We start from the raw sequence: 17,478 nt of genomic DNA on the forward strand, positions 1-17,478 counted from the left end.
CAACTGTTTAAAAAAGCTAAAAAAGAGCCCAAACTTCAATTAGAGATATGAATGAAGCAGATATGGTTAGGACTAGGGCAAATCAGGTAAAGATCGATACTCAGCGTATTTTAGAACTTCAACTTCTATGTGAGACCAAGGGAAGAGATGTTTATTTGGTACAGGATCTATATTCTCTAAACAATTTAACTTGTACAGTTTGTTCAAACATCATAACTACATGGAACTTTGAATAGGAAGTGAGATCTGATAGGTTTGTACAGGTTAGTGTGAAATAGCGACACATCCCAAAGTAATTTGGGCAGAGAATAAAAATATATATGCAGGGGCCCCTCGAGGAGCTGGGGGAAAATGCAGAAGTGTTGGACTTCCTCACCTGGATCGTTGCTGATGGTCTCACAAACACTGAGGACAGACAGTTTGGTATGCCAAGCCCTCTATCTTGGGGCTTGCCCTTATGAAACTTGTTACTGCAAAGGAGAGACTAAACCTGCTTATACTTGAGCCCAAGAGTCTCCCCCTGAGTGCCTCTTTTTGCTAAGATGTGGCCTCTCTCTCTAAGCCAACTTGGCAGGTGAACTCACTGCCCTCCCCCCTATGTGGGACCTGACTCCCAAGGGTGTAAATCTCCCTGGCTAGGCAAGATATGACTCCCAGGGATGAATCTGGACCCAGCATCGTGGGATTGAGAACATCTTCTTGACCAAAAGGGGGAGGCAAAATGAAACGAAACAAAGCTTCAGTGGCTGAGAGATTTCAAATGGAGTCGAGAGGTCACTCTGGTGGACATTCTTATGCACTATATAGATAACACTTTTTAGGTTTCAATGTATTGGAATACCTAGAAGTAAACACCTGAAACTACCAAACTCCAAGCCAGTAGCGTTGACTCTTGAAGACAATTGTATAACAATGTAGATTACAAGGGGTGACAGTGTGATTGTGAAAACCTTGTAGATCGCAGTCCCTTTATCCAGTATAAGGATGGATGAGTAGAAAATTGGGGACAAAAACCAAATGAAAAATAGGGTGGGGGGGATGATTTGGGTGTTCTTTTTTACTTTTATTTTTTATTCTTGTCCTTATTCTTTCTGGTGTAAGGAAAATGTTCAAAAATAGATTGGGGTGATGAAGGCACAACTATATGATGGTACTGTGAAGTTGACTGTACACCATGGATGATTGTATGGTATGTGAATATATCTCAATAAAACTGAATTCAATTTAAAAAAATCTACCTACAAATAAAAGCCCAGGGCCAGATGGCTTCACAGGGGAATTTTACCAAACTTTCCAAAAAGAATTGACACCATATTCCTGCTCAAAAGTTTTCAAAAAACTGAAGAAAAAGGAACATTACCGAACTCATTTTCTGAAGCTAATATCACTCTGATACCAAAACCAGATAAAGATATTACAAAGAAGAAAAACTATAGGCCAATTTCCCTAATGAATATAGATGCAGAAATCCTAAACAAAATACTTGCACATTGAATCCAAAGGCACATTAAAAGAATTATACACCACAACCAAGAAGGGTTCATTCCTGGCATGCAAGGGTAGTTCAACATATTAACAAATCCAAAGGGATAAATCAAATGTTCATCTTGATAGATGCTAAAAAAGCATTTGACAAAATTCAACATCCCTTGAATTCTACCCAAACTGATCTACAGACTCAACACAATTCCAATCAAAATTCCAACAAACTACTTTGCAGACTTGGAAAAGCTAGTTATCAAATTCATTTGGAAGGGAAAGGAGCCTCAAATTGTCAAAAACATTCTAAAAAAGAAGAACAAAGTGGGAGGACTTACACTTCCTGACTTTAAAGCCTATTATAAAGCCACAGTAGTCAAAACAGCATGGTACTGGCACAAAGATAGACATATTGACCAATGGAATTGAAGTGAGAGTTCAGAAATAGAATCCCAGATCTATGGTCAACAGATTTTTGATAAGGCCCCCAAATCCACTTAACTGGGACAGAATAGTCTCTTCAACAAATAGGGCTGGGAGAACAGGATCTCCATATCCAAAAGAATGAAAGAGGACCCCTACCTCACACTCTACACAAAAATTAACTCAAAGTGGATTAAAAACTCAACAGAAGAGAAGATAATTTAGGGAAACATCTTCAAGACCTAGTATTAAGAGATTGCTTTTTAGACCTTATACCCAAAGCACAAGCAATGAAAGAAAAAACAGATGAATGGGAACTCCTCAAAATCAAAAGCTTCTGTACCTCAAAGGAATTTGTCCAAAATGTGAAGAGGCAGCCAATGCAACTGGAGAAAATATTTGGAAACCATGTATCTGGTGAGAGACTGATATCCTGCATATTTAAGAAATTCTACAACTCAATGACAATAGTACAAACAGCCCAATTATAAAATGGGCAAAAGATATGAAAAGACATTTCTCTGAAGAGGAAATACAGATGGCTAAAAAACACATGAAAAAAACGTTCATCTTCACTAGCTATTAGGGAGATGCAAATTAAGACCACAATGAGATATCATCTCAAACCAATTAGAATGGCTGCCATTTAAACAAACAGGAAACAATAAATGCTGGAGGGGATGTGGAGAAGTTGGAACTCTTATTCATTGCTGGTGGTAATGTACAATGGTACAGCAACTGTGGAAGACAGTTTGGCAGTTTCTTAGAAAATTAGATATTGAATTACCCTACGAACCAGCAATTCCATTTCTCGGTATATACCCAAAAGATTTGAAAGCAGTGACACAAACAGCTATCTGCACACCAATGTTCATAGCAGCAATATTCACAATTGCCAAGAGTTAGAAACAACCCAAATGTCCTTCAACAGATGAGTGGATAAACGAAATGTGGCATAGGAAACATGGCAACATGGATGAACCTTGAAGATATAATGCTGAGTGAAATAAGTCAGACAGAAAAGGAGAGATATTGTATGTTACTGCTTCTATGAACTCCCTGAACAATGTAAAATAAATGTCTTATACTGTAGAATATTGGGGACCAAGTGATAGACAGAAGCTAGTGGAGGGAGAATGATAATCTAATATGTTGAGATATGTTAATGATGGTGAATTCAAAGGTATAGGAATGGATAGGGGTGATGATTGTTTGTTAATGGGATTATAAGTATCAGAGCTGTATTGAAGGTGAATAGGATTGAAAGGGGTTGTTTAAAGGCATATATCCCACAGATCAACACTACAAATATAGATAGGTTCTTGCATAAAAAAAGTAATGACATTATGCATGATTGTTCTGTAAACCCACAACTTCTCTAATAAAAAAAAGTAATGATAAATCTATGGTTTTAGACATACCATGTAGAAAGATATAATTTGTAACAACACAACAAAAAGGAAGGAGGACAGAGGAGTGTAGGGACATGGTTTGTATATGCTGTTGAAGTTAAGTAGGTGTCAAATAAGACATGACTGTTATAGATTTAGAACATTAAATTTAAGCCCCATGGTAACCACAAAGAAAAGATATATATAAAGAAAGAAATGAGAAGGGACTCAAAATGGTACATTACAAAAAATTAAATAAATATGGAAGTAGGTATTAATGAAAGAATTGAGGGACTAAAATGGTATAAGATTCAAAAAGACCAAATAGCAAAATGGCAGAAGCAAGTCCTGCATTATCAGTAGTTGTTTTCAGTATAAATGGATTAAACCGTCTGGTCAAAAGACAGAGATTGGCAGAATGGATATAAAAGCATGACCCAACTATACACTGTTTACAAGAGACTCACCTGAACTTTAAAGACACAAGTAAGTTGAAAGTGCAAGTATGGAAAAAAATATATACCATGCAAATGTTAAACAAAAAGAGAGCTGGCATAGCTATAATATCAGATAAAATGGAGTTAAGTCAAAAATAGAGGGACAAGGAAGGTCACTATATACTTCAACAAGAACACATGACAATTATAAATGAATATACACCTCTTCTGGTTTGCCAAAGCTGCTCTTAGGCAAAATACCAGAAATGGATTGGCTTTTATAAGGAGGATTTATTTGGTTACAAATTTAGTTATAAGGCCATAAAAGTGTCCAAATTAAGGCATCAACAAGAGGATACCTTCAATGAAGAAAGGCTGATGGCATCCGGAACACCTCTGTCAGCTGGGAAGGCACGTGGCTGGCGTCTGTTGGCTCTTTGCTCCCGAGTTGCATGGCTTTTAGCTTCTGATTCCAGTGGCTTTCTCTCCAAGCATCTGTGGGTCCTCTCTTAGCTTCTCCAGGGTAAACTCTGGATTTCACCTCTTGGCTTCCCTTGGCTCTCTCCAGGTTCTGGCTATTTTTGTGAGTCCTTGGCTTAGCATCTCCCAGTGTATTTCTGACTGCATCTCCAAGCATCTGGGACTGTATTGGCCCCTGAGCTCTCTTAAGGACTCCAGTAAACTAATCAAGACCCACCTTGAATGGGCAGAGTCACACCTCCATGGAAACAACCTAATCAAAAGGTCTCACCCACAGTTGGGTGGGTCACATCTCTATGGAAACAACCTCATCAAAAGATCCCACCCACAATAAGTCTGCATCCACAACACCGGATTAAAAGAACATGGCTAATAGATTCAAACCAGCACAGCACCTAAAAGCAGAGCCCCAAAATAAATAAATAATTGCCAGATTTGAAGGGAGAAATCTGAAGGTTTTACATTAATAGTAGGAGACTTCAGTACACCACTTTCAATAACAGATAGAACATATAGACAGAAGATCAATAAGGAAATAGAAGACTTGAAAAATACTATAAGACAACTTGACCTAACAGACATACACAGAACATGTTACCCAACAACAGCTGAACACACATTCTTCTCTAGTGTACAAGGATCATTGTCCAAGACAGACCATATGGTATGTCACAAGAGAAGTCTCAAATTCAAAAATATTGAAATCATACAAAGTATCTTCTCTGGCCACACTGAAATGAAATCAGAATTCAGTAAAAGAGGGAGAACTGGAAAATTCATTAATATGTGGAAATTAAATAACATACTCTTTAAACAGTCAGTGGGTAGAAGAAATCACAAGGTATATTAGGAAATATCTTGAGGCAAATGAAAACAAAAGCACAACATACCAACACTTATGGAACATAGCAAACATGGGGCTGAGAGAGAAAGTAACAGCCCTAAATTACTTACATTAAAAAAGAAGAAAGATCTCAAATCAGAGACCTAATCTCACAACTGGAGGATCTAGAAAAAGAAGAGCAAACTAACGCCAAATTGAACAGAAGGAAGAAAATAACAAAAGAAAAGTGTGGTGATAAAGGAAATAGAAAGTAAAAAAAAAAAAATCAATAGAATAAATGAAACCAAAAGTTGGTTCTTTGAAAAGACTGATGAAATCAACAAACCTCTAGCTAAACTGACACAGAAAAAAAGAGAGGATGCAAATAACGAAAACCAGAAATGAAAGGGGGGATATTACTACTGACTCCCCAAAAATAAAAAGGATTTTAACAGGATACTAAAACTACTGTATATCAACAAATTAGATAATCTAGATGAAATGGACAAATTCCTAGATACACACAAATTACCTACACTGACTCAAGAAGAAATACATTTCAGCAGACCAGTAACAAGCAAAAAGAATACATCAGTAATCAAAAACCTTCCAACAAAGAAAAGCCCAGGCCCAGATGGCTTGACTGGTGAATTTTACCTAACATTACGAGAAGAATGAACACCAATACTGCTCAAACTCGTCCAAAAAACTGAAGAGGAGGGAACACCTCCTAACTCATTCTATGAGGGCAATATCACCCTAAAAACAAAGCGAGATAAAGATACCACAAGAAAAGAAATTTAGAGACCAATATCCCTTTTTAATATCGATACAAACATCCTCATGAAAATATCAGCAAACTGAATTGAACAGCCATTAAAATAATTACACGTTATTCTAGTTTGCTAATGCTGCGGAATGCGAAACACCAGAGATGGATTGGCTTTTATAAAAAGGGGGTTTATTTGGCTACACAGTTACAGTCTTAAGGCCATAAAGTGTCCAAGGTAACACATCAGTAATCGGGTACCTTCGCTGGAGGATGGCCAATGGCGTCCGGAAAACCTCTGTTAGCTGGGAAGGCACATAGCTGGCATCTGCTCCAAAGTTCTGGTTTCAAAATGGCTTTCTCCCAGGACATTCCTCTCTAGCAAGCTTGCTCCTCTTCAAAACGTCACTCACAGCTGCACTGAGTTCCTTCTGTTATGTCAGCTCATTTATATGGCTCCACTGATCAACTTAAACCCACCCTGGATGGGTGAAGCAACACCTCCATGGAAATTATCCAATCAGAGTCATCACCCACAGCTGGGTGGGGCGCATTCCATAGAAGCACTCAAAGAATTACAATCTGATCAACCCTGATAACATCTGCCCATACAAGATTACATCAAAGATAATGGCGTTTGGGGGACATAATACATTCAAACTGTCACAATCGAATGGGATTTATCTCAGGTATGCAAGAGTGATTGAACATAAGAAAATTCATTAACATAACACATCACTTCAATATAACAAAGAAAAAACCCACATGATCATCTAAATTGATTCAGAAAAGGCATTTGACAAAACCCACCACCCCTTCTCGATTAAAACAATTGGGAAACTAGGAATAGAAGGAAACTTCCTCAACATGGTAAAGGGCATTTATGAAAAACCCACAGCTAACACCATACTCAATGTGAAAGACTGAAAGCCTTCCCCCTAAGATCAGGAATGAGACAAGGATGCCCGCCGTCACCACTGTTATTCAACACTGTTCTGGAAGTTCTAGCCAGAGCAGTTAGGCAAGATAAAGACATAAAAGGCATCCAAATTGGAAAGGAAGAAGTAAAACTTTTCCCATTTGCAGACAACATGATCCTATATATAGAAAACTAAGAAAAATCTACAACAAAGCTACTAGAGCTAATAAACGAATTCAGCAAAGTGGTGGAGTACAAGGTCAACATGCAAAAATCAGCAGTGTTTCTATAAACCAGTAATGAACAATCTAAATAGGAAATCAAGAAAAAGTTCCATTTACAATAGAAACCAAAAGAATCAAATATCTAGGAATAAATTTAACCAAGGATGTAAAGGACTTACAAATGGAAAACTACAAAATATTGCTAAAAGAAATCAAAGAAGGCCTAAATAAATGGAAGGACATTCTGTGTTCATGGACTGGAAGGCTAAATGTTGTTAAAATGTCAATTTGACCCAAAGCCACTTACAGAGTCAACGCAATCCCAATCAGAATTCCAACAGCCTTCTTTGTAGAAATGGAGAAGTGAATTATCATATTTAATATGGAAGTGTAAGGGACTCTGAATAGCCAAAACCATCTTTAAAAAGAAGAACGAAGGTGGAGGACTTAAACGTCCCAATTCTAAAACTTATTACAAAGCCACAGTTATCAAAACAGCGTGGTACCGACACAAGAAGAGACACTGTAGACCAATGGAATCAAACTGAGAATTCAGAAATCAACCCTCACGTCTATGGCCAACTGATTTTTTAGAAGGGTGCAAAGTCCACTCAATAGGGAAAGAACAGTTTCTTCAACAAATGGTACTGGGAAAAGTGGATATCTATATGCAAAAGAGTTAGGTGAAAGAGGATGAAAGACCTAAATACAAAAATACAAACCATAAAACTCTTAGAAGAAAACATAGGGAAGCATCTTCAGGACCTTGTGTTAGGAACTGGTTTCTTAAACACCAAAAGGACAAGAAGAAAAAGGAAAAAACAGATAAATGGGATTTCATCAAAATTTAAAACTTTTGTGCAAAGCACTCCATCATGAAAATAAAAGACAACCTACAGAATGGGAGAAAATATTTGGAAACAACATGTCCAATAAGGGTTTAATATCCAGAATAGATAAAGAAATCCTACAATTAAACAACAAAAAGACAGTCAAAATGGGCAAAAGAGTTGAACAGATATTTCTCCAAAAAATACATAAATGGTCAATAGGCACATGAAAGGATGCCCAACATCATCAGCTATTAGGGAAATGCAAATCAAAACCATCACGAGATATCATTTCCACCCGCTAGAATGGCTACTATTAAAAAAAGGGGGGGCAGATAACAAGTGTTGGAGAGGATATAGAACAATAGGAACACTCATTCTTTGCTGGTGGGAATGTAAAATGGTGCAGCCCCAGCAGCTGTGGAAAATAGTTGGCGGTACCTCAGAAAGTTAAGTATAAAATTACCATATTCTAGGTATACCCAAAAGAATTGAAAGTAAGGACACAGATAATTGCACAACGATGCTCACAGTGCCAAAAGATGGAAGCAACCCAAGTGTCCATCAACTGATGAATGGATAAACAAAACGTGGTATGTACGTATGTTCAAATACTATTCAGCCGTAAAAAGGCATGATGTTCTGACACGTGCAACAACGTGGATGAATCTTGAAGACATCATGTTGTGTGACATAAACCATACACAATAGGACAAATATTATATGATCCCACTGATATGAAATAATGAGAATAATCACATTCATAGATTCTGAAACTAGAATACAGGTTACCAGGGATAGGTTGGGTAGGGAGTGGGGAGTTAATGCTTAATTGGTACAGAGTTTCTGTTTTAGTGATGGAAAGTTTTGGTAATGGATGGTAGAGATGTTAGTACAACATTTTCCATGTAATTCACAGCACTAAATTATGTATGAATGTGGGTAAAAGGGGGAAATTTTAGATTGTATTTATATTACTAGAATAAAAATTTTTTAAATCATTGGACTATACAACACAAATAGTGAACCCTAAATTAAACTATGGACTACAATTAAATAGTATCATTATAACAATACTGTTCCATCAGTTATAACAAAGGTACCATAGTAATGCAAATTGTTAATAATAGAGAAAACGGTGTGTTTGGGGGGTGTATATGGGAGCTCTGCATTTTCTGCATGATTTTTCTGTAAACCTACAACTTCTCTAATAAAATAAAAAATTTTTTAAATGAGAAACTTTTCATCTACCACAAACCAAGCTTTCGTATTCCCCTTTTATATCATGTCAGGCTATACACATTTTGGAGAACCTTTGCCAAAGAGATGAGTGAGCATTTCTGCTTACCTGTCTTTCTCGAACAGATTCGCAGTTGTATAAGAACGTACCAAACCGGCAAGTATACAGGTGATCCAAAATCATTATCAAAAATTGTTCATTGAATTCAAAAGCTGTAGGGAACTAGACAAAAACAAGCAAGCAGTCAAAGCATGACAACTTGAGATCGGTCATTCATACAGCTGCACTGTACAAGTGGCTATAGGCTGCCCCGGTGCAGAGTTCCTGCAAAGCCAGCAGAGGCTGCAGTCTGCACACACCCTCTTGCTCATTTGTTGATGCATTGCACGGGACCAGAAGTTTAACCAAGTGGCCAGAAAGGGAACCAGAGACAAAAGGCAAGAAAAATGGGCCCACTTTCTGTGTCCTCCTGAGCAGAAAGGATCGTCTCAGTATTTAAAGTGTGTGAGAAACGACTCGATCTTGTCACTGCTGTTGTTCCTCCATTGACAGATATAATGCTGTAAAGTATTTAATGTTTAAAGGTTTATTATGGAAAATTCCAGACATATAAATGGCAGTGAGAATAGAAAAATAAACCCTATGTGCCCATCACCCAGCTTCAACAATTATTCATGCATGACCAATCTTGTTTCCTCTCTACCTCCTGCCCTGTATTATCTGGAAGCAAATCCCAGATATCATATCAAGATATTGAATTCTAACATTAATTCAAATGCATTTTTCTTCCTCTATATCCCTTACCTGTTTTGACATTTGCCACACACAATCAATGAACTGGAGGAAAATAGGAGATCGGTCAGCATCAGCATGATTTTTATCGCCGTGACCTATTCTCTGAAATGAATGAGGGAGGGTGATTTGTTTTAACTCATGGGTACAAATCTGAAGAAAGCACATAACCTACAAAATTTGATGAGACAGCACAGCAACCTGCCTTCTAAAAGCCAAGTCTCTTGTAGAGTAAATAGTATTTTATACATTTTTTCATGGAAATATAGACAAATAATACTGGGTTTTAAAATCATGAAGATTCAGTATATATACTTCTATACAGCACCAAAAAAAAAAAAAACTGGCAAAGCATTACCATCCTATATGAGTGTTACCGGATTATGCTGAATAGTATGTTACCAAAACATGCACTTAGGCCTACTCAAAGTAATTCTTTCAGTTGCTAGGTGACCAATCCTAAAGTTTCATGACTTGAAATCATGTCAAAGAGGGTATGAATACCATCAAAAGTTCTTTTATATTAAAAAAACAAGAACAAAACAAAAACCTCATCATTATTTCATTTATCAAACGATTCTTTCTACTTGAAAATGTTATTCACACTATCTAGGAAATTTGGATGAAAGACCATACAGCAGGCTTTCTGAAACTGGGGTGTAGGGATCCCATTTATGAGAATTACCCCAGGAGTCTATTAATAAATGCTTGTGCAAAGGGCCTCTGCAGATAAGACCTAGGAATATGAATTTTTTTATTCTTAAACTTTTATTTGAAAATAATTTCAAACTTGCAAGAAAGTTGCAAAAATAATACAAAATATAGAGAACTCCAACATATCTCCCACCCAGATACCCATATCTACTAGATTTCAGCATTTTGCCACATTTGCTGTATCATTCTATTTATCTATCTGTCTTCCTATTTATCCATCCATCTTTCTCTCTGTGTATTTTCTAAACATTTGAGAGTATGTATATACATCATGCTCCTTGAATACTTAATACTTCCATATACATTTCTTAAGAACACAGATATACACATAAACACCTCATGTGCAATTATCAAGTTCAAGAAATTTAATGTTGATGTAAAATTTACAGTCTGTATTCCAACGTTACATATGTTCCAATTATTATTATCATATGTCTTTTCATTATTAGATCCAGTCCAGGATCACATACTGCATTTAATTGCCATTATCTCTTTAGTTGGGCTTTTTAAAAAAAAATTGTAAAAACATATGTACAAGATAAACTTTCCCATCTCAATCACTCCCAGGCATACCATTCAGTGGGGGAATATGAATTTTAACAGGCTCTCTAGGTGACTTTTAAAATATATAACAAAGAACAATAATTAAAAAGGCCTGAACTAAAGTCTAGAGGTTCTATAAATTATATTTGGCTGTAAGCTATAATATAGCTGAGCAAGAATTTTCATCTTATCTTCCTTCCTTTGCTTATTTTCAATTTAAACATTTATCTGCAGACTTTGTTATTACTCTCAACTTAAAGTGTAAATAGTGAAGATAGAGACAAATGTCTCCAAAAAGACTTAATAATCCAAGGCATCATGCATTTTCAAAACCATAAAGTGGTTTTTATTGTGTTCCTTAGATTTTCTTTTTACAAGGGGATACACAGTTTAACAACTAGTTTTTAATCTCAAATGGCAACAAGTTGACTTTTTAAAATTTTAGCTTGTTTACTTACAGATGCAAATTTATGTCCAAAACTGACCCATTCTTTTTGTACCAATATTTCAAAACCTTCCAGGCTCCGATAGAAGCTGTCCAGCATCAGCATGGCCAGGGACGTGAGCTGGGCAGTCCTGTCCCACCCATCGCTGCAGTGCACCACCACCGAGCTCTTCCCAGAAGACACTTTGTCTGCAACTTGAATGGCTCCTGTCAAAACAAGCTGGCAACCAAAGAGATGCTAGTCAGTATATTTTGTTTTGTTTTGGTTCAATTTGGTATTTTAAATTAATAATTAAAAACCAAATGGAAGCAGTGTCTAAAATAACTGAGCTAATTCAGAACAAAAACCATTAATTCAGGACCCACTTATTAGATATTTGATAATTCAACATGGGCTAACTTAAATGTATCTTTAGAGACAGAATAAGGGTAAAAGTTTGGAAAGTATTAAATAAAATTTCAGGGAGTCCCTAAATTATTTTTGTTTAAGAACTTTAGAACTAATTTTCTACATGCAAAAAATGATTATAAATTTAAGTTCATTCATACATGACCTTATCAAAATTCATGTCAATAAAGTATTTCTAAGTATTTTATTTCCCATATTTTTTACTAGTTTGAACTATTTGTTCCAGTGATTACTCTGAATATCTACTGAAACCTAAGCCTTTAATGAAGTGCTTCTGAAAATAAGGCAAATTTTCTATAATCTGCTTATGAATAGAAAACAAATCTTTGGTTTTTAGTTAAAGTGGCAGGAAGGATTTTGCAAAAAGAAATACTAAAGAGCCAAAGCAATTAAAAAGCTCTTAATAAGCAATGGGAAACTCCAAACCCCATCAAGGTTAGTAGACTACCTAAGGTAACTCAGGTTCCGATGATACAAACATCTTTGCTTAGAGTTTTAACGATCTACATACATGGGTTTCACCATCTTAAGAATGTGAAGCTGAAAAAGTAATGTCCAACAATGATTGTTGCTAAAAAGAAAGAGGAGCATTGTTTTAGTTTGCTAATGCTGCGGAATGCAAAACACCAGAGATGGATTGGCTTTTATAAAACGGGGGTTTATTTCACTACACAGTTACAGTCTTAAGGCCACAAAACGTCCAAGGTAACACCTCAGCAATCGGGTACCCTCACCGGAGGATGGCCAATGGCGTCCGGAAAACCTCTGCTAGCCAGGAAGGCAGCTGGCGTCTGCTCCAAAGCTCCGGCCTCAAAACGGCTTTCTCCCAGGACGTTCCTCTCTAGCAAGCTTGCTCCTCTCCAAAACATCACTCCCAGCTGCACTCCGTCCCCTCCCCCCCCTCCAGTCAGCTCATTTATATAGCTCCACCCATCAAGGCCCACCCTGAATGGGCGGGGCCACGCCTCCATGGGAACATCTCATCAGAATCATCTCCCACAGCTGGGTGGGGCACATTCCAAGTAAATCTAACCAGCACCAAAACTTCTGCCCCACAAAACTACAAAGATAATGGCATTTGGGGGACACAATACAGTCAAACCGGCACAAGCATCATAAAAGTTGATAAATGGGAGAGACTTAGAGATCATCTGTTGTACTTTTCCAAGTCAATACATTTAGCAAGCTTATATTCGAAACTGTATTTTTTGATCCTAGAAAACGTCTTGTTTAAAAAATATTGATTTATGTCTAGAACAAAAAGGTTTCTGAAAATGTAACATCAGCAGCTGCAGACTCTGTCACTCTTCCTCTACAAAAGTTGTATTCAAACCCACCCAAGTATTTAACAACAACAAAAACAACAACAACAAAAAACAGAAACAAAGAGCCAAACTGCAAAATCACTGGCCCAACCTGTGTAAACTAGACCATAAAGGTCTGACACAATGGAAATCGCCTTTTGGCCTTTAAACTGACAAAATATGAACTCTTATTTGAATTGTAAATAGCGGAATATTTGTCCTAAAAATAAAATTATGGCATTCCAGTAAAAACTTGAGACTTAGAAGTATCACTAAATGTATGCGTACAAAGAGTAATTACCGTGATGTCATTTTTTGATGATTTGGGTAGTGAGGTATAATGCACAAACCATAGAATTCACTCATCATGAGGATGCAGTTCAGTAAGAGTTAGTAAATTTATACAGTTGTGCAACCATCACCATAATCCAGTTGGAGAACACTTCCATTCTCCAAAATGTTCCCTCATGCTGTTTGAGATCAATCCCTGCTCCCACCCTCAGCTCCAGGCAATCACTGGTTTGCTTTCTATCTCTATAGTCTGCCTTTATAGAAATTTCATATAAATGGAACCAGACAGTAAGTGGTCTTGTGTGTCTGGCATTTTTCACTTAGCATAATGTTTCTGAGGTTCATCCATGTTGTCCCTTGTATCAGAACTTCATTCCTTTTTATGGCTGAATAACATTCCACCATCTGGATAGACCAAATTTTGTTTCTCTGTTCTTCAGTAGCTAGATGTTTACCAATAAAGTATGAATTCCCACAATTACGCCTGACAGGAAGAGTTGTAATTAACCAATGAAACCAAATCAGATTTTCAGCAACCACACACTAAAAATTGTTCAATCATTTGGAGGACTGGTCACTGATGGAAACAACAGCCATTGGGCAGCACACAGCTTCACCTTGGGCCTCATGGAACCATGGTTTCTCTCTCTGTAAAGCAATGATAGGAATGTATCTCCACCAGCTGGTTTTGGACTTAAAAGAGATTATCCCCATGAAGTGCTGACACAGAGCACATGTTCAGGTAGCTGCCTTCCAAGAAGCACAAAATAACACATCACTTTAAAACAAGAGAACTATAGGGGAAGAGTGTTGAAAGGGACAAAAGGGAAATGCAAGCTCCAGAAACCACAGAGCCCCTCTTCCACCCAGCGTGGGTGCCGTCAACTGATGGGACTGAGGACTGGGAAGACATGCCACAAAAGCTTTCCCTAGTTTCACAAGAGAAGTGGTAGGACCTCGTCACCTGAGTACTCACTGGGATTCAGTGTGGTAGGCTCACTAATGGCCCCCAAAGATGGTGTAATGGTTTGGATGTATTATCCCCCAAAATGCCATGTTCTTTAATGCAGTCTTGTGGGGGCAAACGTATTAGTGTTGATTAGGTTGGAATCTTTGGATTAGGTGGTTTCCATGGAGATGTGACCTCCTCAACTGTGGATAACACCTTTGATTAGATTATTTCCATGGAGGTGTGGCCCCGCCCATTCAGCATGGGTCTTAATTAGTTTACCTGAGCCCTATAAGAACTCAGAGAGAAGGAGCTCAGTGTTGCAGCTAAGAGAGACATTTTGGAGATGGCCATCGAAAGCAGACTTTTGCTGATGCTTTGGAGATACTAGCCCAGTTTGCCCCAAGAAGCGAAGCCTAGAGACATTTTGGAGAATGCCATTTGAAATGCAAACCGGGAGCAAGCAGACACCAGCCACGTGCCTTCCCAGCTAACAGAGGTTTTCCAGATGCCACTGGCCATCCTTCAGTGAAGGTACCCTATTGTTGATGCCTTACCTTGGACACTTTATGGCCTTAAGACTGTAACTTTGGAACCAAATAAACCCCCTTATAAAAGCCAATCCATTTCTGGTGTTTTGCATAATGGCAGCATTAGCAAACTGGAACAGATGGCCAGGTCCTGATACTCAGAACCTGGGAATGCTACCTTACATGGTAATAGGGACTTTGTAGATGTGATAAAATTAAGGCTCTTGAGATGGGAAGATTATCCTGGATTATCTAGGTGGGCCCTAAATGCCATCACATGTATCTTTATAAGAGGGAGGCAGGGGGAGATTTGGCACATGTGACAATGGAGGCAGAGATTAGAGTGATGTGGCCACAAGTCAAAGAGTGCCACCAGAAGCTGGAAGAGGCAAGGGACAGACTTTCCTTTAGCACCTCTGGAGGGAGCCTGGCCCTGCTGACACCTTGAGTTTGGTCCAGAGAAACTGACTTCAGATTTCTGGACTCAGAACTGGGAGAGAATAAATGTGTGCCGTTTTAAGCCACCAAGTTTGTAGTCATTTGTTACAGCAGCCACAGGAAAGTATACAGCTGAGGAGAGCCCCTGCATCATAAATCACACACAGAAACCCACGTCAGCACCTCTGTCTTTACAGCCAGAAGCTCCCAATCCCGGGGGGATGTAAAGTACTCATTGGGGTTTGGGGGGTTGTTGTAGTTTGCTAATGCTGCTGGAATGCAAAACACCAGGAATGGATTGGCTTTCATAAAAGGCGGTTTATTTGGTTACACAGTTACAGTCTTAAGGCCATAAAGTGTCCAAGGTAACACACCAGCAATCAGGTACCTTTACTGGAGGATGGCCAATGGTGTCCAGAAAACCTCTGTTAGCTGGGAAGGCACGTGGCTGGCGTCTGCTCCAAAGTTCTGGTTTCAAAATGGCTTTCTCCCAGGACGTTCCTCTCTAGGCTGCAGTTCCTCAAAAATGTCACTCTTAGTTGCACTTGGGGTATTTGTCCTCTCTCAGCTTCTCTGGAGCAAGAGTCTGCTTTCAACAGGCGTCTTCAAACTGTCTCACCTGCAGCTCCTGTGCTTTCTTCAAAGTGTCCCTCTTGGCTGTAGCTCCTCTTCAAAACATCACTCACAGCTGCACTGACTTCCCCCTGTCCGTCAGCTCATTTATATGGCTCCAGTGACTCAACTTAGACCCACCCTGATTGGGTGGACCAACACCTCCATGGAAATTATCCAATCAGAGTCATCACCCACAGTTGGGTGGGGCGCATCTCCACAGAAACACTCAAAGAATTATAATCTAATCAACACCGATAACTTCTGCCCACACAAGATTACATCAAAGATAATGGCGTTTGGGGACAGAATATATTCAAACTGGCACAGGGGTAATTGGTTATTTCCTAGCAGATGCTTCCCAAACCTACTTCTCTGTCCTAACCCACTATCTTGAGTCTCAGTTGGTGTTTCCTGAACAAGGCCCTGATCAAGTCCTGATCCCCTCATCTGCAAATGGTGGCATCATCGTCTCTGTTAACCAGGCTCACCCTCTTGGTATCATCCTAAATTTAGCTCTTCAGATTTAGCTAGCTACAGGTACTCCAGAGTCTTCACTGGAAACATCTCTTGTGTCCATCCCTTTCCTAGCACCCCCTGTGGCAGTACTCTAATCTAGGCTATTAGAACCTCATCTCCAGAATCTTGAAATGATTCTGTTTTCTCTGATGTCAGTTTCTTCCCCCTTCTATCTATTCTATAAGCAGCTGCCAGAACATCTTCCTAAAATACCCTTCTATTCAAAAATCTCTGAGGGTCCCCCCATAGCCTAACCTGTCAGTCAAGGACCCTGAACATATGGCTTCCCCCAAATCCCTCCTTACTTGTCCTAACTAGGCCTCACCCACCCCTGCTTCTGGGTTTTGAGGCTGTCCTCTTTCTCAGGAATGGATTCTCCCATCCCTTTGGCCCAGATCAAGTCCCATGAAATCGCAAAGGGTCTGTTCCTTCCACTGACTTTGCTATGAAGGCGCACGTGGTACTTAAAACATGGTACCACGTATGAACCTCCTTTGAGGCAGGAAATAAGTCTTAAACCTCTCCCCATTCACAGGCAAAGCTTGGTGCTTTGCACACAGTAGGTGTGCAATCCTTTTTTTAAATAAATTTTTAATTTTAGAATAGTTTCAGATTTACAGAAAAACTGTGAGGGAACAGAAAGTTCCCATATATCCAATCCAGTTCCCCTATTGTTAAGATGTTAAATTAGTATGGCATATTTGTCACAACTAATGAACAATATTGATACATATTAACTAAAATCCATACATTATCCAGATTTTCTTAGTTTTTCCCAAATGTCCTTCCTCTGTTCCAAGATCCCACCCATACATTTAGTTGTCACAATTCATTTTTTTTGCAATTAATTTTTGAGGATGATAAACTAAGAAAACATGAAATGTAGGTAGGCAAAATAAAAATACAATTTCTATCAT

The 17,478-nt window shown here is 38.4% G+C and overlaps 1 protein-coding gene across 7 annotated transcripts in view; it reads right to left on the reverse strand.

The window, feature by feature from the left end:
• The window catches only part of MTM1 (myotubularin 1), a 141,141-nt gene that overhangs the window by 35,335 nt on the left and 88,328 nt on the right, over positions 1 to 17,478 (reverse strand). For all 7 annotated transcript variants that reach the window (XM_037821233.1, XM_037821227.1, XM_037821230.1 and 4 more), the window contains 3 exons: positions 11,523 to 11,729; positions 9,820 to 9,912; positions 9,124 to 9,237 (listed from right to left, as the gene is read on the reverse strand). In XM_037821233.1, the coding sequence (XP_037677161.1) occupies positions 9,124 to 9,237; positions 9,820 to 9,912; positions 11,523 to 11,729 (414 nt within the window). The remainder of the gene's footprint in view (positions 1 to 9,123; positions 9,238 to 9,819; positions 9,913 to 11,522; positions 11,730 to 17,478) is intronic.

The sequence above is a fragment of the Choloepus didactylus genome, chromosome X, assembly GCF_015220235.1.
Source record: "Choloepus didactylus isolate mChoDid1 chromosome X, mChoDid1.pri, whole genome shotgun sequence".
NCBI classification, from domain to species: domain Eukaryota; kingdom Metazoa; phylum Chordata; class Mammalia; order Pilosa; family Megalonychidae; genus Choloepus; species Choloepus didactylus.